Consider the following 23,437-nt stretch of genomic DNA (forward strand, 5'->3'; position numbering starts at 1 on the left):
GAAGAACTGTCCCTGAGAAAACACTTGCCACTGCGACAGCAGACGGACAAGCCTATTCTCAAGTATGACACGTCATTGACAAAGCCTGTCCAGCTGTTTAACCAGGGCGACACTGTACCACGCCATGACAGCCGAAACCACCTGACCGCATCCACAGGGTCGATGACCAGTACAACAGGTCATCAACACAGCACATCGCATCACGGGTCATCTGCTGGTCAGACCAAGATTCAGACTGCTAGCAGTGGATCCAGTCTTTCTAGTTCTGCCAAGGGTGTTAGCAACCCTTACAGTCGCCCGGTCAGCGCCAAGGAAGTGATTGAAGATGTTCACCATAAGAATCGACATCGCAAGTTTCAGTCTCACTCTGGCGGCGCTAAGAGCACACAGTCGGGCTCTGTAAAGCGTAGCGAATCGGATCCAGGATCTGTTGCACTGCAGCTCAACTCCTTCCTGCGACCACAGAGTGGTGTACACCGTGATGCCAAGCTGTCAGCACAGAAAAAGGAGCGGAAGAGTACCACAGGGCATGAAGACAATGCTGACCTTCCTCCCCGTGTGGCTGGTGGGAAACAGGCGTCTCGAGAAACCCAGGGTCATAAAGAGTCGGCGGGTCCTGTATCTTCGGCACAGTCGGCGAAAGCCACACTGCACCAAGCCTTCACACTCGCCTCCACCACTCCTGCCTCTGCTCGTCCTCCTGCTGTTTCAGGCCTTCCTCCTCGACCCAAAGATACGCAAGTCAGAGAAGGCAGAACCGATGCCAACTCCCGACGGCAGGTCTCGACGGTGCGCAACCTTTGCTACTCCCCCAACAAACCTTACGTTGAGGCCAACTCCCCAGCACCATGCAGCGCCGATAAGAAGCAGGTACAGGACCACTCTGCAGGCAGCAAGCATCACTCTCATGCACGGTCTCACGGGACACAGACGCCGCCCACCAGGTTGGCTCCTGCCCAGGGGGACGGCCCCAAAACCCCTCTGACGAAGCTTTCCACGGTGTGTCTTGAAGACAAGTTCCTCCTTGTTCAGGAAGCCGCATCCTGTAAAGCAGGTATGGAAGAAAGCGGTACGCCTTTTCAAAACGTGACTGCCAGCTCCTTGCTCAACAGCAAGCTGGGCATGTTTCGCAAAATGCCGGTGACCAGCACAGTGACGGGGACTCTGTACTACAAGAAAAGCTTCCGTGAAGCCAACAGGATTGTGGAACAGAATAAGAAAACCACTGCCGTCTTGGAGCATCGGCCAGTAGGAGATGGTGCTCCTTCCAGACAGTCTCGTGCTTCTGAAGAGAAAGGATCAAATTCTGTGGAAGCCGATGAGGCTGAAGAGGAGGAGGATGACGATGTATCAACGCTGTCTGGGTGAGCATCACTCTTTTCGTCTTTCCGTCCTTCCGTTGCAGTTGGTCTGTTGTCTCTTATCACCTGTTGATTTGTTGTTGGATTGCCTGGGTCTTCTCTCCCCCCCCCCCCCCCCCACCCCACCCCTGTCCCCACCCAACCCCTCACTGTTCACCTTCTTTTTACAAAACATTTCAGTGGTGGATAACTTCCCTCAGATTTACCTGGGTACGTAGCATAGATTTCATTTTGTTATTTCTGACAGGTGTGTTTGTCAGTGTGTCTTTCAGTTTGTATTTGTGGTAATTTATATCAAATGGATTGTTTATCTTTTGTCCAGTTGTCTATAGTTTGAAAATGAAAGTGGTTTGTACCAGGCGAAATACTTCTTTTAGATGAAGTATTCAGCCGCAGAACATTTGAATTTACCTGTGCTATAAAGCCATTGACCAACAGTGTTTATTTTCATGTTGTGTCAAAATGTCTTTGATATGCAGGCATTTAGTGATTTACTGTATGCAGATATACAAAACATCATATTACCATGGGAATTTTTTAAAAATTATATATTAAACTGAGTATTATTTTGCTAAGTCACTCTTAGTTCAAGCTGATTGAAATTCATGTTTTTGGGAAGCCCTTCTCATCTCAAATCATTGAACATTACGCTTATCGAATGGGTGTGCTACATTGATCAGTCACAAATAATGCTTGAACTGTTAGTGTTAATCTGTTATCGTTAGCCAAAGCCAGGAGAAAGACATGAACTATTTGTTAGTCTGTGAGCGTTAATTTGATGTAACTCGGTATCATGTCAGTTAAAAACAAATTCCAGTTTTGTGTAATTTAGTTATATTCAGTCAGAATCTATACATTACATGTATGATAATTACTGTATTAGTGGACTAATTATACCAGATGTGTATGTATATATATTATATAATGATATATGGAATAATCTAGCTGATTTGCTGTGTGTGGCAAAGTTCTTTTCGAATTGTTTGGATTGTGCATGTTTAATTAGTTAGATTTGGATGATACAGTGAACTGAAGTTTTCATGTGTAGCATGCATTGCGTGCTCGTAAAAGAACCCACAGCAACGAAAGGGATATCCCTGGCAAAATTCTGAAGAAAAACCCACTCCAGTAGTAATATTTATGTATGCGAGTATGTGTGTGTGTGACTGAAGCCTAACTCAGTAACTGAATTAGTGAATGGCACATGAATTTGACTAAATGTGTGACGAGCGCCTCAAGGCAGCTCTCCGTCAGCTCTGTCAAAGTATGTAGCCAGTTGTGCAAATGACTCTTATGTTTTTGAAGCACTTAAGTTGGAGTTTAGTCTCTGACTGGAGGTAGGTGCTATAAATTGTATAAGTAGCATCAATTATAAAGTATAAACATCATTGACAGTAACAATGATGATCATAGTGATAAAACAATTATCATCATATTTTATATATATATATATGTGTATGTATGTATATATATATATATATATATATATATATATATATATATATACTGCTATGTTCAAATCGTGTTGAGCTGAGTCAAGCAAGGAGGAGGGGAAAAAAAACCAACTATACATTTCTGAAACTTCAGTGGAGAGCAGGCTTTGACCATGCCCCAGATTGTTTGTACATGAGGTGTCAGTATCTGTACCCTGCATGTAGTTTGTTTGGACTACTGCAGTATGGATGATACAGGATACATTGCAATACCTTTGTTTCTTTGATTTGTCTGAATAAGAAATTTACAAAATGACAGCATCATTATTGACCCAGGCTGAAAAAGTTTGTTTATCAGGACATAGCCATTGGCATTTTATTCCCTGAAACAATATAACATCTTTAATTGCATTAAACATTTTGTGATTTGCCATACTTTAATCGGTGTAGTGTAAATAAATATTAAACAAACATGTATACTTTTCACTCAGTAATATCAAGATGCAAAATCAGTCAGTCTGTATAGGGAATTCACAAGTATAGAAGCTTGACAGTGTGTATTTTAGTTTTGGTAAAGAAAAACAAACACACAAATAAAATTCAAAAAATCCTTGCTAATAAATAAAAAAACGGGTCGTAAAAACATGACATAGGATACATGCAACTCATCAGTGATAAACAGATAATAATAATAATAATAATAATAATAATAATAATAATAATGGTATTTATATAGCACTGGATCTTGTGCAGAGACAAATCAAAGCGCTTTCGCACCAGTCATTCACACGCGTGCATAACTCTAAAACTGTAGAAACTAAAGACAAGGAAGGGCAGGCAAGGGAGGCTATTTTGGGAAGAGGTGGGGTTTTAAGGCCAGACTTGAAAGAGCTGAGTGTGGAGACTTGACGAAGCGAAAAAGGAAGTTCATTCCAGTCACAAGGTCCAGAAACAGAGAAAGAACGGCGGCCAACAGTCGAATGTTTGAATCTGGGTATGCGTAAACAGAGTGGATCCGAAGCCGATTGTAGTGAGCGAGATGGAGTGTAGATGACTGGACTTGTGAGCATCGGATTTCTCTTTCTGTGAATCTTCTTCTTCTTCTTTCGTATCTGCCCACCTTCATTCATCAAGCTGAAGATTCTGGCATTTTACAAAGGTTCCGGTTTGCTGTTGTGTTTGTGGGGTTTGTTTGGGTAGTCAGTGCCTAACTAATGGGGCTGGACAAGGGGGCTGGGGCCACCCACCCCCTATTTCAGGTCTCTAGACAGTGTTGGTAGGCCGTACTTGGAAGGAAGTTGGGAGTTGGAGGGAGGGGAGGGGAAGTTGAGGGGCGGGGGGGGGGGGGGGGGGGAGGGGGGGGGGGGAGTCAGAAATAGGCGGTGCATGTTTTGAATCGCAGTATGTAAACTGTTATTGTGTTAAGACTTTTGTTATCTCCAAGTCTAAGCTCAGCTTAGCATACTTGCCTTCCTGCTGGTCCCCCCCCCCCCCTCTCATATGTATGCTTGGAGAAGATCAGATATACTATAGGCATTTGGTCAAAAGCTGAATGATCACATTAGTTTGTGGATGTCACTGCTAGTGTTAAGTGGGCAACAGTTACGCAGACATGATCATAGCCAGCAAGCATCAACCTGCCAAGACAGTATGGCTGGCTGCCAGGTGGCAGGGGTAATAAGTCACACATTGTGTCCGCTCATTTCTGCAAGAATGCATAAATTTGGAACTTGTAGCCTGTAAATGCAGAATTTATGCAACAATTTTTTCCATTTGTATGCAAATGGATTTTAAGTATTTTACAAGGCATGGAATTACAAGAGCCATTTGGCTCGTTACTTGGAATCCATTTCTGGCATGATTTAAGTGTTCCAAAACACATACACACACATACATGCATGCACGTGCATGTGTGTTTGCGCACACACTCACACACACACACACACACACACACACACACACACACACACACACACACATGTGGTCCCATGCTTGCATGCATGCCAGTACACACACACATGCACAAGTACACATATAGACACACATGCGCATGCACACACTCAAACACAGGTAATCACTCACACACACACACACGCACACACACACACACACACACACACACAGGTGGAGAAAAAAGAAAAGAAAAACAAGAAAGTTATTATTCTATTGTAGTGAAGCAACCCTTGTCCCAGATCACTGACAGCAGCAAACATGATATATTTCCATATTCACAGATCTATCTCACACACTCAGCTGCACTCATTGTTGGGGTCTCTATTGTAAAGGGCAGGCCTTTTGTTCCTTGGCGTCCTCATGGTGTTTGGGGAGGGTTGGGGGGGGGGGGGGGGGGGGGGGGGGGGCAACTCTCAAGATACAATCAATAATCCTGATCTGGGTGCATGGTGATCAATACATTTTTCTTTTGAGGACACTCCCAGGTCCTGCCATAAAGTCGATAAAGGGTGGGTCATTAACTTCGGGAAAGCCTCGCTGTGTCCTTGGGGGGATACTTGGGGAGATTGTGAGCCTCAGTGTCGTGGGGTGACAGGAGAAGCCTGCCAAGAGCAGGGAACCAGTGTGTGCGTGTGTGTGTGTGTGTGTGTGTGTGTATGTGTGTGTGCTTGTCACCCAGCAGTCGCCGAGAGCAGGAACTTGACAGGACATGTGTGGGGGTGGGAGTTTGGAAACGGTCTTGCCCTGTAGTGCAAAGCAGAGACCTATTGTTTGTCAGGCTTTTCCTTTTTATTCATCACAGGCTCGCTTGGGTGAGCAAAGGGAGAGAGGTGAAAAGAAACTTGTTCCCATTGATAGAAAACATGATTTGCTTAGCACTGTTGGGTTTGTGTGTGTGTGTGTGTGTGTGTGTGTGTGTGTGTGTGTGTGTGTGTGATTGTGCTTGTTGGAACAAGTATTTGTGGGAGTGAATGTGTGTGTGTGTGTGTGTGTGTGTGTGTGTGTGAGAGAGAGAGAGAGAGAGAGAGAGAGAGAGAGACTGAGACTGAGAATGTGTGTGGATGTGTGTTATTGTATGTTGTGTGTATGTATCACATGTGTGTGAGTGTATATGTGTGAATGTATTCTTGAAAATCACTGACAGTTTTATATTTAGATGCCATGTTTGATGCTACAAAGGTACTGGGAAAGCCCTCTTGGTTTTCTTTTGATGTTTTGTCATTATAAATATATATATATATATATATATATATATATATATATATATATATATATATATATATATATATATATAAAAGAAGAAGTTTTCACTTCTCCATCATCTGTGCCATTTCAGAGGCTACCTCCATTGCATAGTCTGCCTCCCCATAACCATATCTGTAGTACATTACCTAGTCTGCTGACTATAACCAGTCATATCTAGTACATTGTCTAGTTTCCCTCCTTAACCAGTTCTCTAGTTAAAAAAAAAAAAAAAAATTTGCCTAGTCTGCATCTCCATATAATCAGTTCTTCGGTACATTGCCAAGTCTGCCTCCAGTAATCAGTTATGTAGTACATGACCTGGTCTCCTTCCCCATGACCAGTTCTGTAGCACGTTGCTTATCAACCTCTTCATAACCAGTTCTGTAGAAGTGTTGGCTAATCTGCCTCCTCATAACCAGTTCTTTAGCGTGTTGTCGTGTCTGCCTCCTTGTAACCAGTTCTTTATTACATTGCCTCGCCTATCCCCCCTGTAACCAGTTGCGTGGTACAGTGCATTGCTTGGTCTACCACCCTGTAACCAGTTGCTTAGTCTACCATCGCATGACCAGTTCTGTAGAATGTTGCCTTGCCTTCTTCACCATAACCAGTGCTGAAGTACTTTACCTGGTCTGTCTCCTAGTATAGTAGTAATCAGCTCTGTAGTACATTACCTAGTCTACCTCCCCCATAACCAGCTCTGTAGTACATTATACCTAGTTTAGTCTGCGTCCAATAACCGGTTCTATAGTACATTGCATAGTCCAGTCTGCCTCCCCAATACCAGTTCTGTAGTACATTGCATAGTTCAGGCTGCCTCCCCAACACCAGTTCTGTAGTACATTGCATAGTCCAGGCTGCCTCCCCAACACCAGTTCTGTAGTACATTGCATAGTCCAGTCTGCCTCCCCAATACCAGTTCTGTAGTACATTGCATAGTCCAGTCTGCCTCCCCAACACCAGTTCTGTCGTACATTGCATAGTCCAGTTTGTAGTACATTGCATGTCCATCTGCCTCCCCAATACCATTCCTGTAGTACATTGCCTATCCATTCCTGCCTCCCAATAACCAGTTCTGGTCGTACATGCATAGTTCCAGTCCCGCCTCCCCAACACCAGTTCTGTAGTACATTGCATAGTTTCAGTCTGCCTCCCCAATACCAGTTCTGTAGTACATTGCATAGTCCAGTCTGCCTCCCCAATACCAGTTCTGTAGTACATTGCATAGTCCAGTCTGCCTCCCCAATACCAGTTCTGTAGTACATTGCATAGTCCAGTCTGCCTCCCCAATACCAGTTCTGTAGTACATTGCATAGTCCAGGCTGCCTCCCCAACACCAGTTCTGTAGTACATTGCATAGTTCAGGCTGCCTCCCCAATACCAGTTCTGTAGTACATTGCATAGTCCAGGCTGCCTCCCCAATACCAGTCCTGTAGTACATTGCATAGTCCAGTCTGCCTCCCCAACACGAGTCCTGTAGTACATTGCATAGTCCAGTCTGCCTCCCCAACACCAGTTCTGTAGTACATTGCATAGTCCAGTCTGCCTCCCCAACACCAGTTCTGTAGTACATTGCCTCATCTTTCAAGCTTTTAAAAGTCCCATGATCTTTTACGGTCACTGAGGCAGTGAACTCATATTCACTGTGTTTATCGTTTAGGGCTTGGCATAGGAGGGCAGAGGCCCAGTCCGTCTTCTGCAGCCGTTTTGACCTTCCCCACGTCCTCATTGACACAGGTGGAGTGAGGAACTTGTGGTAGACTGCTTTTTCCAAGGACCCAGCACCTCGAACCCTGATCACCGGTGAACATTGGATCACAAGTTGAACGAAGTCCAACCACCTAACCAGTTTTACCTCCCCCATAACCAGTTCTGAGGTGCACTGCCCAGTCCAACAATTTTTTTTTTTCACAGCATGTGAATTTCAGAATGACGGATAAGAATCCAGTTCACATGTGCTTAATCTTGGCTGAACGGCATTATCCTGTATTGACAGGCTCTTGGCAATAAGGAGTGGACGTTTTTAACAAGCCAGTGATAACTGCTTTTCACCTGTGGAAAGTAGTGCTGTGTTCTGGAAGAGCTGACAATGTTTAGAGCAGTTGTTGGTGGGGTTACTGTTGTCAGTGTGTGTGGTTTGATTCGGCAATGTTGTGTATGTAAGTAGTATTTTATTCTTTGATGCACTTTCTTTCAGTTATGTCGATTAACTTGTTCGTTCATTAAGACGACTCAAAGTTATAATCAACCTTTTGAAAATATATTTATAAAAATGTTCACCTGATCCAGGATGTTTGGATCAACAGATATTTAGTCTATAAGTGCAATTGTAACTTGCTTTGGTATTAAAGTACCAGTAGTACATGTCAGATGTCTCAAGTTTTACCTAGAAAACTTTGTCTGAATCCGAGATTGACTTCCAAAAAGTACAATTTATTTTCTGCTCCTTGTTATTTTTGCAGAGAGAGATTACCCGGTGATGGAGAAGCCAGCATTGAGAATTTTGATGATGATGATGATGGCATTGATGACCTCTATGAGGATTCAGAGAAAAATACAAATGAAGGTATGTGGTCATTCAGTGATTCATGATGCTGTCATTCAAGATTGCTGTAGTGTTGCAGAGCATTTTTTTTTTTTTTTTTCTCAAGGCCTGACTAAGCTGGTCAGGCATCTGCTTGGCAGATGTGGTGTAGCGTATATGGATTTGTCCGAACGCAGTGACGCCTCCTTGAGCTACTGAAACTGAAACTGAAACTGCAGAACAACTAAATGTATGTTGATGCAGATCTGAGACGCATGATCATGAAGGATGCTCAGAGAAATTTTAATTTTATCTTTCTTTCTCTGTCTTTCTGTCTGATTTAAACAGGTATGGAAGATGTTGTTGTTGTTTTGTGTGTATGTATGTGTGTATGAACGTCTCAGGAAATTCAGATGTGTTGCTTTAGTGGGAGTGATGTACCTTTTCAGGAGATTCAGACAACTATTTCAACACATATAAAGACCAGATGTATGAATGTTTTGCTGTATACAAGTTTCTAGTAGGGGTATGTTTGGATTTTTCCTTTTCAAGATATTCAGGCAACTATTTCAACACAAAAAAAGGCCAGAAATGAAGATTTGCTTTTAGTGATGAGAGGGACTGATTCTTCCTCTTCCTTTTCTGTGTTTCTGGGCTGCACTCCCCCATTCATTCATATACATTTGTATGAGTTGGCTCTTATGTGTTTGACCATTTTTACCCCGCCATGTAGGCAGCCAAACTTTGTTTCCCTAGGAGTGGAGGGGATTGCTTGCTGGGTATGTTCTTGTTTCTGTAACCCAGTAAATGCTGACATTGATTACGGGATCTTTAAAGTGCGTATTTGATCCTCTGCACGTGTTTACGCATGAAGAGGGTTCAGCCACTAACAGGTCTGCACTTATGCGTGACCTTGGGGATTGGAAAAATCTCCAGCCTGAAGCTGCTGCTCCGTACTCATGATGCCAGCACCGGGCATCAAACTCAGAAAACTCTGGCGAGAATTCAGCGCTCTGGTGATTCAGCCACCGCACCAGATGACTATTTCTGACACAGATGAAGACCCTAAATGGAGCTTTGCTTTAGTAGGCAAGGTGCTTCTTTTTCTTTTTTTTTCTTTTTTTCTTTTAGGAGATTCCGACGACTACACCATCAGCAGCAACGTGTCACAAAGCTCGGCCTCCACTGTACGGCCGCATTCAAGGGTCAGCCGCCCGTCCACCACTCAGTCTACAAAGAGCCGGGACTTGGCAGTGGGAGAGGAGCGCACCTGGTCGTTTGTGCGGCCTGTCACATCGTCAGGGGAGTCAGTGGTCCAGCCAGCGCTTCGTCAGAGCCTCTTTCCCGCCATCCCGCCCACCATCAACTTTGTGGCGGAAGGAGAGAAAGGTGAGTGTATTGGTGGGTTTTTTTTTTGGTTTTTTTTTTTTTGGTTTTTTTTTTTTTTTTAAAGGGGGTGGGGATCACGTGGAGTGATGGCCTAGATGTAACACCTCAGCCTAGGAAGTGAGAGAATCTGAGCGCTCTGGTTCAAATCCCGGCACAGTCGCCAATGTTTTCTCCCCCTCCACTAGACCTTGAGTGGTGGTCTGGACACTCGTCATTCAGATGAGACGATAAACCGAAGTCGGGCTTGCACTGAAAAAGAACCCATGGGAACAAAAGGGTTATCCCAGGCAAAATTCTTTAGAAATATCCACTTTGGTAGAAAAACAAACAAACAAGCAAACAAAAAATGCAAGCAGGAAAAAATAAAAAACATGGGTGGCGCTATCAGTGTAGCGACGCGCTCTCCCTGGAGAGAGCAGCCCAAATTTCACACAGAGGAAGCTGTTGTCACAAAAAATAGTAATACAGTACAATATATAATATGTGAACAGTGTTTCGGTAGTCCTTAGTGTATTATAGTCATTTGAGTCAGACCATGACCATCAGAACACCAGAGAAGGCAGGTGCTGCCCTGACTACCTATTATAGTAGAGTGTGTCTTGCCCAAGTTACATTCCCATTCCTTCAGCCAAGAGGGCTTCAGGACAGTTAGTGTTGGGATGGTCCTCAAAGGCCAGCTGGCCCGCAAGTAGTAGGCCTCCTTCGGTCATGACTGACCATGGATAGAGTAATACCGACCTAATGTCTAATCGGGCTGTCTGCTTGGACCAAGCAGCGTCGCCTGTAACTGTAGAGACCGATGCGAGAGAGACGGTGTCTGTCGCAGCGGTCACGTGTGTAAGCTGATGCTGGTCTGTCGGCTGCCGTCCCTTTTCTGCGAGCTCGCTTTTCTGCTGCAGCAGCTGACAGTTTGTTCTCACAGACTGCAGCATTAAAAGCCAATGCAGTCTTGCCTCCTAGTTTGAGAGGCGCTTCACTGAAGACTGATCTGTAAACGAATTCCCAGTGCAGTGGAGAAACCATTGATCATACAGCTCTCACATTGCTGTGTGTGTGTGTGTGTGTGTGTGTGTGTGTGTGTGTGTGTGTGTGCCGTGGAAGCTGCGATACGTAGCCTAGAAATGAGTGTGTGGAGGAGGGGGTAGAGGAGGCGTAGGGTAATGTGTGTGTGGTGTGTGTGTGTGTGTGTGTGTTGGGGCTCATGTACGTTTATGTGTATTTGACTGTGCTTTCATATCTGTGAAACTGCATGTTTGGTGCATATCTGTTATGCATCTGTGGGTGTATGTGTGAATGTGTGTCTTCATGTTTTACATTTATTTGCTTATTTATCATCATTGTTGTCTTATTTATTTATTTATTTATTATTATTATTATTATTGTTACTACTACCTTTTTTATAGTGTAATTATTTATTTATTTATTTGTTTATCTATGTACGCTTATCTATTATTTATTCGCCTTTTTTTTCTCAAGGCCTGACTAAGCGCGTTGGGTTGCGCTGCTGGTCAGGCATCTGCTTGGCAGATGTGGTGTAGTGTATATGGATTTGTCCGAACGCAGTGACGCCTCCTTGAGCTACTGAAAACTGAAAAAAAATGTTGGCTCAATTGTAAGCTTATGTCAGTCTTTTCACGTTGCTGTTGGGCTCAATTGTAAGCTTATGTCAGTCTTTTCACTTTGCTGTTGGGCTCAATTGTAAGCTTATGTCAGTCTTTTCACTTTGCTGTTGGCTCAGTTGTAAGCTTATGTCAGTCTTTTCACTTTGCTGTTGGCTCAGTTGTAAGCTTATGTCAGTCTTTTCACTTTGCTGTTGGCTCAGTTGTAAGCTTATGTCAGTCTTTTCACTTTGCTGTTGGCTCAATTGTAAGCTTATGTAAGTCTTTTCACTTTGCTGTTGGGCTCAATTGTAAGCTTATGTCAGTCTTTTCACTTTGCTGTTGGCTCAATTGTAAGCTTATGTCAGTTTTTTCACTTTGCTGTTGGCTCAATTATAAGCTTATGTCAGTCTTTTCACTTTGCTGTTGGCTCAATTGTAAGCTTATGTCAGTCTTTTCACTTTGCTGTTGGCTCAGTTGTAAGCTTATGTCAGTCTTTTCACTTTGCTGTTGGCTCAATTGTAAGCTTATGTCAGTCTTTGATTTAAGCCGAGCAATGAGCCTAGACGGTATAAGTACTAAAGTAGTCATCAGTTCAACCTATTTCCCCTGCCAAGTGATATAAGATGTGAGAAAAAAATTTTTTTTTAAATGAGGGGAGGGAGGGTGGGGAGAAGGCAGTGCGACAGAAGGAAGGGAAAGACGCTTGAAAAGGATGCTTGTGGTATCTGTGCATGTTAACTTGCACATTTGCGTGTGTGTGTGTGTGTGTGTGTCTCTCTCTCTCTCTGTGTGTGTGTGTGTGTGTGTGTGTGTGAGCAAGAAAGGGAGAGAGAGAATGTTGGGGGAAAGAAAAAGGAACACAAGCAAACTGATAAGAAAAGCTAACATCAAACAACGGTTGTCTTGTGTGTTTATCTGTGTATGTATATGTGTTTGAGTGAGTGTGTATGTGTGTGTTTGTCTCTGTGTGTGTGCGTGTGTGTGTGTGCGTGTGAAAATCTGTCATTGCCATTTTCTCTGCCAATACTTTGTCTGTCAACGTCAAATTTGGATTGGAAATACGAAAAAAATATTTCTTTCCACAGATTTTAATTATCAAGATAGTCATAGTGGCTGTACCAGGAAGAGCATAGGAAGAGAATGTTTCTCTTTTTTTTTCTTCTTTTTTTTTTCTTTTTCACAAAACTTGGCATTTTTATCTTACAATTTGATGCATTGATTTATAACAACCATTTTCCGTTTTATCATTTTTTAACGATGAGCAAAATTCTGTCATATGATGAGATATGAATCTATGTATTCGATGAGAAATTATTTTTTAAGGGATCTCATTAATCCAAAACAGACTTTATAAAAAATGATTTTTGAAAATCAGACATAAAAAAGCTGTAGTCTTTTATGCTCAGTGTGAAGGCCACCACGCTTCACAATAGCCCTAGAGGTTGTATTGTTGGTTAACTCACTCGGGACGACAAGTTTTCTCCCTTGCTTTTCCCCACAGACGGCCCATTTGTAAGGGTTTGGAAAAAAAAATTTTTTTAAATACAAAATACAGAGCAAGAAAATGAAACTTTCAGTACTGGTTTATTACAGGTTGAGCTATTACATATTAAAAAAAATCAAATTTCTCATCTTATTTTTACAGTTTTGCCATATGTAGAAAATACTGCCAATTTTTCAACCCGAATCACCATACCCAAGCTCGCTTTCTGCATTAAATTCACTTTCTTCTTTGTCATCATCCACCTCTTTAATGTCCGACCCTTCAGTTTGTAGTATTTCAAGTACTTCGGCAACCCTAAAACGTTGCTGTCGCTGCCTTGTTCGCTCCACAACATTTTGAGAAGAGCCCGCTTTGCTAACAGGCTGGCACACGAGCAGACGACCGGTCAGTGACTTTGTCAGAGTGTGTGCGAGACGGGCCACACATGGCAGGCTGACCAATCATACCATTCGATTGTGGAGTGACCCAGAAGAGCTCACTCTGCTTGGCTAATCACAAAATCACGTGTACAGCGCATGATGGATTTTTATTTCTTGAAAATGCTATTCCATTCCGTCGTTTGAAACCGAATACATTTTATGTAGGAATGCGTGAGCATTCCTTCACCCGGAGAGAGTTAAAGTAGCATTTGTTGATGAGGGTTAGCCTATTTATATGTGTATTCTTTTTCCACATGTCGTCCCAGCTCCTGTTTAGTGCACTGAGGAATAGGCTGCTTCCCAATCAGATTAATTTCAGTGACTGTTTGACAGATTACAAACAACAAAATGTGCACTTTAGTCATCTTTATTGCCCATTAGAAACACACAAAGAAGAGACATTGATATGATTTATTGTGATGATGCTTGCCAGTATCTTGAGGAAGTGCCAATGGCTAAATCAGCATTAGGTGGGCAGGCTTTTTGAGGGCAGGAAATCGGGATGTGGGTCATATTGATATTTTTGCACACATACTCACACACACACACACACATACACACACACACACACACATACACACACACATACACACACACACACTCTCTCTCTCTCTCTCTCACAGACGTGCACGCTCTCTCTCTTCTCTCTCTCTGTGTCTGTTTTCTCTCTCTTTTTTCACTGTATTTCTGAAGCATACACAAATACTCATAATCATCTTCCTCTCGATCTCGTTCTTCCTATCCGATGTGTCCACAGTGGAGCAGTTGCCGTGGGATATACGCAAGTTCCTGAAGTGGCGAATGAGTCCCATCACCCCCAATATTGTCAAGGCGGCATTGAGCAGAATCAGCTTCAGAGCCACCAAAAGTAAGTGCCGGCTTTTTGTGTGTAGAGGCGCCGTGGCAGAATAGGTTAGGCATTGGTCTTCTGATCCACCCATCACCAGTGATCGGAGTTCGAGGCCCAGTTTTGGCACGGTGTTGCGTCCTTAGCCCTTTGAGCCCTGACCACCGCTTTACCGGTGGTGGGGAGGGGTGGCATAATGCCTGGCCACCGGTTGAGCGGTGTGTAAACACTTGTGTCATGTTTTGCTATTGGTTGACTTATAGTGAAGAGCCAGTCAGAAAAACCGTAATATTCTGACGTCAGCGAACGTAGTACCAACATTGCTGCGCCTTTTCACTGTGTTTTGTGCATGTGCTTTGGATAAAAAAAGATCGATTTCTACCATGAAGCGTGCAGAGTCTCAACCTGACATGCCTCCTTTGATCAACTGATTCTGCATGCTCAGATTCATTTTCAACATCACTGTCTGTAGCAAAATCATCCGATTCGAATTCCACCTCACTATCAGAGTAATCATTGTCATACTCTACTTTCGATAAATCATCAAGCATATCAATTACTTGCTGCGTTGTGTACAGTTGTTTTCTCGCACATTTGTCCCTGATTTCTGGCCTGACGGGCCAGGTTGAGACTCTGCACGCTTCAAGTGTTTACGCACCGCTCAACCGGTGGCTGGGCATTATGTCATTTTTCTCTGCCACTGGTAAGGCGGTGGTCAGGGCTCAAAGAGTTTAATACCAATTATTTGCAAATTTTGGCTCAGGAGCTCAGGCAGAAGGGTTAAAATTGCTCAGGAACTCAGGGCTCAAAGGGTTAGGGAAGGCACTCTGCTCTGATTTTTCTTTCTCCACCCAGGTGTGAATGGGTTAACCTGACTAGGGTTGGGGAAGGTTAACTCATTCTATACTGCCTGATGACTCCCTTCATTATGCTGTCTGTACTGGCTGTTTGTTTATGTCACACAAAAAATATCTAAAAAAAAGAATGCCATTACATACAGCTGTGAATTTTTGTGATGATATAAAGAATAGAATGGACTAACATTTTGCAAAGCTTCAAAGCACTCACTTAATAATTAAGTTAATTATTGACTGATTTATCATATTTTGAAAACAAAAATCAGTGTTTTTCACAACTGACATAAAGGGGGTGAATTTTTCTCATATAACAGAAATTTTACAAGTGTGGTCTTTTGTAACCATAGACACTTCCTAATTGTAGCAATTGAATGGGCAAATGCATATGCACAGTGGATATCCACTTTAGAATCAGTTTGCATTCAACTTTGAGCCACAGTACTTGCCGAAGTTGACAGAGACGCCATCTTGTCGAGTGAGCGAGCGAGCGAAAAGGCGGAGTTGGGTGACTGTGCGCTCGCATGTATTATACTCAAACAAAGGCATTTTCAGCCACAATGAAAGTGCAGGTGCACTTTTGGGTAACTGTAGAACAGAGCTGTGCTGTTTAGTTTCGCACAAAACCGTTAACCACTGAATTTTTTAACTCGTGGTACGCTATAGTAACGAAGCGTTGGGCGCATGAGCTAAAACAATGGAAGGAGAGGACTGGGCCTCGCCTTCCTATGCCGAGCCCTGGACACAGTGGAATGAATTAACTGACCCAAAGGCTTTAAAACGTTATGGGACCTTTTATCTTAAAAAAATAAATAAATAAATAAATAACCACGGTATGTATGATTATGATTCCAGCTCATAGACTGATAGTTTTATATCAGGTTTTTTTTTTTTACATACAATGATAGAAACAAAGAAGTTTTTGACTCACTTGTGTAAACAAATTGAGTCTATGTTTTAACCCGGTGTTCGGTTGTGTGTGTGTGTGTGTGTGTGTGTGTCCGTGTGTGTGTGTGTGTCCATGGTAAACTTTAACATTGCCATTTTCTCTGCAAATACATTGTCAGTTGACACCAAATTTGGCATAAAAATAGGAAAAATTCAGTTCTTTCCAGTCATCTTGTTTAAAGCACACACACACACACACAACACACACGCACGCACGCACGCATGCACGCATTCATGCTCATTAATAATGAGAACAGTTAACTGTTAGGTTTGTCTCTGCATACTTGGGCATGTGTGCACGAGGTTGCAGCCAGGTGTGTGTGTGTGTCTGTGTCTGTGTGTCCGTGTGTGTGTGTGTGTGTGGTTGTGGTTGTACCTGCATGTCATGTGCCTGTGTTGCGTGGTTTTGTGTTATGTTTTGTTTGGTTCTAAGAATCATGCATGTGAACAGTGTGTGTTTTGCTTGATTTTAGGAATCACGTTTTGTTTATCCACTGGAAATTATACGAATAATGAGGCCAGGAAATGATATGACCAAACAAATAGTAAAGGGTGGTAATTCTCTCCATTACACAAGGCACACAACTTCAAGTCAGCGATGCTTACGCTACCGATTCAGCTAGCACACAGGTAAATAAAAGGTACATTGGAACAAACCCAGACACTTCGTCACTTGTTCTGTGTTGTCCATGTGTTCTGTGTGGCTTATTCAGGATTAAAGAGGCTATGCCAGTCTTGAATAAAAGCTAATTTGTGTTTGCACATTTCTTGTCTTTGCTGCTGTGTGCGCATGTCGAGTGATTGGTGTGGGGACAGGCCTGGCGCTTCCTTTTTTTGAGGAAGTGTCTGGGTTTGTTCCAATGTACCTTTTATTTACCTGTGTGCCAGCTGAATCGGTAGCTCAAGCATCACTGACTTGAAGTTGTGTGCCTTGTGTAATGGAGAGAGTTACCACCCTTTACTATTTGTTGGTCATGTTTTGTTTGGTTCGAAGAATCATGCATGTGAACAGTGTGTGTTTTGCTTGATTTTAAGAATCATGTTTTGTTTGGTTTTGAGAATCACGGATGTAAACAGTGTGTGTTTGGTGTCATATACTGTACCGTGTCAAACTGATGCGAACCAGGCCTATCTGTTTGCTCTTCTCGGCCAAAATTTATCGCGGCATCTCAGTGATACGACATCTCACCGTTAGACCGCTGTCTGCTAGCCAATGAAATGCCATTTCCAGGCAGGAGGTAAACAATCATTCTCAATGGCCGCCATTTTTCAGATAAGTGACATTATCGATTTGCTCTATCTTTGCAAATTTTGATGCATTAGAAATGTTATTTCCGTGCATGTTTGTTGTCGTTGTTGTGAGGTGTCGTATCACTGAGTTGCCACAGTAGATTTTGGCCGAGAAAAGCAAACGGATTGGCCTGGTTTGCGTCAGTTTGACATGGTAAGTATATTCAACCAAACTGGGAGTATGATACGAACTCCTCATTTTTGTTTGATTTTAAGAATCATGGATGTGAACAATGTCTGTTTTTTAATTTCTGTTTTTTATTTTTTATAGAAAACTATGACTGGCTTGGCTGCTTCGGGAAACACATGAAAGCTAATGGGTTCAGGGTGTTACGAGAATATCAGAAGGTAGGTCAACATTTTGATGGGTGTGTTTTCATTTTTTTGACTCACTTGTGTAAACAAAGTGAGTCTATGTTTTAACCCGGTGTTCGGTTGTCTGTGTGTGTGTGTGTGTGTGTGTGTGTGTGTGTCCGTGTGTCTGTGTGTCCGTGGTAAACTTTAACATTGACATTTTCTCTGCAAATACTTTGTCAGTTGACACCAAATTTGGCATAAAAATAGGAAAAATTCAGTTCTTTCCAGTCATCTTGTTTAAAACAATATTGCACCTCTGGGATGGGCACAAAAAAAATTAAAAAAAAGAAGCCTAATTATATGCAAACTGCATTTACTGTTATATTTATATTTTTTGTATTCTCTAAACTTGGCACTTTGACCTCTTATTCTGACACAACAACAAGAGGAGTCATTATTATCATTTTTTGTTCAAACAGGAACTTCTTTTGCTAAGCATGGAATTTTTATTTATTTTTGCAAACGTTTTGGTGCAGATAGTAAACAAGGGAAATTACTCTGTAATTAATGCTAGGGGACTTAATTTATCACAAGTGAGTCTTGAAGGCCTTGCCTCTCTTGTTATATATATATCTTTCTGCTGATGTTATAACCGACTCAGTGCTGCCTGGCTTCCAGCTGAATCATTTCCCAGGCTCCTTTCAACTGGGCCGCAAGGACCGACTGTGGCGCAACCTGTCCAGAATGCAGGTCAGCTTTGGCAAGATGGAGTTCGGCTTCTTTCCCCAGACCTATGTGCTGCCGCAGGACCTGAAGCTGTTGAAAAGAATCTGGGAGGACTCCACGGCGCGCCAGAAATGGATCATCAAGCCGGTGAGGGGTTGGGGGGCAACGGGGGGGCGGGGGTTGTGGAGCGGTGTCCTAGCGGTAGCGCGTCACCCTTGAAAGTGAGAGAATCTGTGCGTATGATATCGAATCCCTAACACTTTGTCAGAATTTTCTCCCCCTTCTACTAGTCCTTGAGTGGGCGCTAGTCATCCGGATGAGATGATGAATTGAGGCTCCGTTTAGAGCATGTAAAAGAACCGATGGCAACAAGAGAGTTGTTTCAAAGTAAAATCCACTCTAATATATATGTGTGTGTGTGTGTGTGTGTGTAACTGGAGCTTGACTGAACGACACAGGAAACAAATGAAGAGCACCTAAAAGCAGCTCTTCGTCGGCTTCGTCGGCCCAGATAGACAGCCTGTTGTGCAAAATGCCTCCCCGGTTTGTAAAGTGCTTTGAGCTTGGTGTCTGGCGGAGGAGGATGGCAGTTTCTTTGTATCCGAAGATCACTGGGAAGAAGGTCTAGTCCGGGTGAGGCAAGCCTTCTGGTGGCTGTACAGGCCAATCCTGGACTTGCATTGTCGGGAACAGCTGGCGCACGTGAAGGTTGGCTGGTCGCTGGAGGGGTGAACTTGAGATGATGCCTTCTTTCTCCGCTCGCGTTTTTCCCTGGCTGTCTGTGTCCTTTCCTTTTCAAATTTCCTGACAGCTTTCCTGGTGGAAGTTTTCCAGGCAGATCTGTTTGCTGCCAGTGTCTCCCAGCTGTGGTGGTCAGTTTCGCTACGTGACATCTGCTGCTTCAGTTGGTCCTTGTAGCGTCTGCATGGAGCTCCAACGCTGCGTTTACCTTCACGCAGTTCGCCATAGAAGACGGCCTTTGGCATTCTGGAGTTGTCCATACGCGCTACATGACCACTATATAATTGTCCACCTAAATCAGTCAGTCACAACCTCTTGACTGCTGAACCAGGGCGAGATGGAACACATCAGTGTGTGGCACAGAGCTGAAGTGCAAGAACACACTTCTTTTGTGTGGTGGAGTTGATTTTGTTGAATGAAATTTGATGCAGTGCCTTCAGTTTCACGAGGAGGTGTCAGTGTGTGTTTGGACAAATCCATATTTGTATTTGTATTTGTATTTCTTTTTATCACAACAGATTTCTCTGTGTGAAATTCGGGCTGCTGCCCCCAGGGAGAGCGCATCGCCATACTACAGCGCCATTTGTTTTTCCTATTGAAGTGGATTTTTCTACAGAATTTTGCCAGGAACAACCCTTTTGTTGCCGTGGGTTCTTTTACGTGCGCTAAGTGCATGCTGCACACGGGACCTCGGTTTATCGTCTCATCCGAATGACTAGTGTCCAGACCACCACTCAAGGTCTAGTGGAGGGGGAGAAAATTTCGAGGGCTGTGCCATGATTCGAACCAGCACGCACAGATTCTCTCGCTTCCTAGGCGGACGTGTTACTTCTAGGCCATCACTCCACATATATGCTGCACCACACAACTGCTAGGCAGACAGATGCCTGAACAGCAGCGTAAACCAACACGGGTTTGTGAGGCCTTGAGTGCTTGCATACATATATATTTGCGATGCAGTCAGAGTGGATTTCTTCTACAGAATTTTGTCAGAGGACAACACTTATGTTGTCGTGGGTTCTTTTTTTACTGCGCTCATGACTTTGCTTTATCCTTTTTTTGGACTCACTTGTGTAAACAAAGTTTTAACCTGGTGTTCGGTTGTCTGTGTGTGTGTGTGTCTGTGTGTGTGTGTGTGTGTCTGTGTGTCCATGGTAAACTTTAACATTGACATTTTCTCTGCAAATACCTTGTCAGTTGACACCAAATTAGGCATAAAAACAGGAAAAATTCAGTTCTTTCCAGTCATCTTGTCTAAAACAATATTGCACCTCTGGGATGGGCACAAAAAAATAAAAAAGAAGCCTAATTATATGCAAACTGCATTTACTGTTATATTTATATTTTTTGTATTCTCTAAACTTGGCACTTTGACCTCTTATTCTGACACAACAACAAGAGGAGTCATTATTATAATTTTTTGTTCAAACAGGAACTTCTTTTGCTAAGCATGGAATTTTTATTTATTTTGCAAACGTTTTGGTGCAGATAGTAAAAAAGGGAAATTACTCTGTAATTAATGCTAGGGGACTTAATTTATCACAAGTGAGTCTTGAAGGCCTTGCCTCTCTTGTTTTTATATTTTTTTCCTGCGTGCAGTTTTATTTGTTTTTCCTATCAAAGTGGATTTTTCTACAGAATTTTGCCAGGGACAACCCTTTTGTTGCCGTGGGTTCTTATATGCGCACTAAGTGCATGCTGCACACGGGACCTCGGATTATCGTCTCATCCGAATGACTGAAATGAAATAGCTATATGGAGTGGTGAGGCAGGAAAGGATTACAGTTATACTGAGAAATAGCTGTGTGTAGTGGTGTCTTTGTATTTGTATTTCAATTCACAACATTGGTGTGAATTAAATGTTATATTTTAACGTCCTTGTGGCAGTTCTTTGAAACTTCTTGTAATGTACTTGTGCGTGGGAATCAGGTGTTCAGTTGTTTATGTGCAGGTTAACTACCATAGTTACTGTTCTTCTTGACTTGACTGAAGAGTTCTATTTTTGTGAAGGCGTACATACATTACACTTGTTGAAAATAACCCTGTTTTTGGTGTCAATCCAAACAACAACTTGTCATTGTTGGTGATTTAATTCACATTGATTTTCTGTGTAGCCTGCATCAGCTCGCGGCATTGGCATCAGAGTAGTCAACAAATGGAACCAGATTCCCAGAAGGAAGCCAATTATTGTGCAGAAGTAAGCTGTGCTTCTGTGTGTGTGTGTGTGTGTGTGTGTGTGTGTGAATCTGTGTTGGTGTGTGTGTATGTGTGTTAGTGTGTGTGTGTGTGTGTGTGTGTGTTTGTGTGCATGTGTATGTATGCATTAGTGTGAGAGAGAGAGAGGGCGCCCATTGATGTCAGTTGTGTGTATTTTGATTTGTATACTTTCTTTACTTACCCTGTTTCAGTTTAAGTTGTAATTTAATTTTGCTCGTGCCAAACATTGAAAATTCTGTATTTGTGCACACATACAAGATACGAGTCTTAAGATTTTGACTTCATATTGTGAGCAGCTTTTACTGTCCAGAATAATTATAGGTTTTCATATGTCGTTTCCAGTCTCCCGTGTTCTCAGCATTATTAGTGTGGGACACGTCACGGTTAATGGGAGGGAGGGATGTTGATGTCCGTCAGGTACCTGGCCAGGCCATTGTTGATCAACGACAGCAAGTTTGACATGCGCATCTATGTCTACGTCACTTCCTACGACCCCTTGAGAGCTTACGTGTTTGAAGATGGCTTGGCAAGATTTGCATCCTGCAAGTGAGTGCTCACATTGAACGTAGCTGCGTAAAGGATGATTATAAGAATAACGGTTTTAGATTTTGCGTAAGATTTGCACTGTACATGAGTCAAGTTTAAATGTAATGTGTAACTGTATAATAGAATAGGTAATTGTGCCTGTTACATTACGTCATTTTCATGTTTTTTTTTAATTTACCTTCTTTGGCTCCACATATGTGTGTGTGTGTGTGTGTGAGAGAGAGAGAGAGAGAGAGACTTGTTGTCTTTGAACTTTATTGCATGTTTTATCTTTCTTTGAAATATCCAGTATTTTTTTGAATGACACGTTCGAACTGATCACCTTCAGAATCTTGGAAAGCAAGAAGGATACTGTTTCTCGGGTCCAGAAGGAAATCAGTACCTTTAACCTGATTTGGATTTTACATGGAATGAGTGAGACATGGGCGAATTGATCCTTTTTTTTTTTTTTTTTTTTTTTTACATTGTTTTAGTTGACCTTAAACAATATTTTGGGTTCTCTTCAACTGGTGTTAAGAACTGACGGGTGTTCAGCCCAGAAATGGCCTGTATGCGGTTGGCTGGGCTAAAAGCAACGTTATTTGATTTGATTTGATTGGTGTGTGTGAAGGAGGAATACCACTATGAGATTTTTTTTTTTTTTTTTTTTTTTTTTTGCTGCCCCATCATGAATGAATGATATAGATACTTATATAGCACCTACCCACAGTCAGAGACCAAGATCTAAGCGCTTTACAAACACAGGGTCATTTTTACAGCAGGCTGCCTACCTGGGTAGAGCCGACTGATGGCTGTCGTTGGGCGCTCATCATTCGTTTCCTGTGTCATTCAATCAGATTTCAGGCACGCATGCATACACACTCAGACAGACATGTCACATTTTTACGTATATGACTGTTTTGTTTATTTACCCCACCATGTAGGCAGCCATACTCCGTTTTCGGGAGTGTGCCTGCTGGGTATGTTCTTGTTTCCACAACCCACCGAACGTTGACACGGATTACAGCATCTTTAGATGCGTATTTGATCTTCTGCGTGCATATACACACTAAGGGGGTCCAGGCACTAAGCAGGTCTGCACATATGTTGACCTGGGAGATCGGAAAAATCTCCACCCTTTTACCCACGAGGTGCCATCACCGAGTTTTGAACCCGGGACCCTCAGATTGAAAGTCCAACGCTTTAACCACTCGGCTATTGTGCCGGTCATGTGCACCATTTCAGTTGCATCACTCCCATGCCACTCATTCCGGGTCCCTCACCCGCCCCCCCCATGCCCAGCCACACCCAGGTGCTATGAGAATAATTAGTGACAGCACTGCTTTGTGAAGTGGAATACAGTTTAGAGAATCATCTCAGTCTATTACGTATTTAGAGATTCCCTTGATGATAGAGATTTTACTGGATATAAGGCGCAAAATCTTTGATGAAGTCAACTCTCTAAGTGGACACACGCACACACACACACACAAAAAAAAAAGAAAGAAAGAAAGAAAAAAAGACAACAATGATGATGAATAAGCAAATAAATGTAAAACATGCAGA

At 42.7% G+C, this 23,437-nt stretch overlaps 1 protein-coding gene across 1 annotated transcript in view; it reads left to right on the forward strand.

The window, feature by feature from the left end:
* LOC143294387 (uncharacterized) overlaps positions 1–23,437 on the forward strand; it is a 56,195-nt gene that overhangs the window by 5,288 nt on the left and 27,470 nt on the right. The window contains exons 2-9 of the mRNA XM_076605863.1: positions 1–1,364; positions 8,452–8,555; positions 9,645–9,902; positions 14,184–14,294; positions 17,637–17,713; positions 18,341–18,535; positions 21,244–21,326; positions 21,764–21,892. The exon at positions 1–1,364 is cut by the window's left edge and continues 134 nt beyond it. Of these exons, the coding sequence (XP_076461978.1) occupies positions 1–1,364; positions 8,452–8,555; positions 9,645–9,902; positions 14,184–14,294; positions 17,637–17,713; positions 18,341–18,535; positions 21,244–21,326; positions 21,764–21,892 (2,321 nt within the window). The remainder of the gene's footprint in view (positions 1,365–8,451; positions 8,556–9,644; positions 9,903–14,183; positions 14,295–17,636; positions 17,714–18,340; positions 18,536–21,243; positions 21,327–21,763; positions 21,893–23,437) is intronic.

The sequence above is a fragment of the Babylonia areolata genome, chromosome 19, assembly GCF_041734735.1.
Source record: "Babylonia areolata isolate BAREFJ2019XMU chromosome 19, ASM4173473v1, whole genome shotgun sequence".
Classification (NCBI taxonomy): domain Eukaryota; kingdom Metazoa; phylum Mollusca; class Gastropoda; order Neogastropoda; family Buccinidae; genus Babylonia; species Babylonia areolata.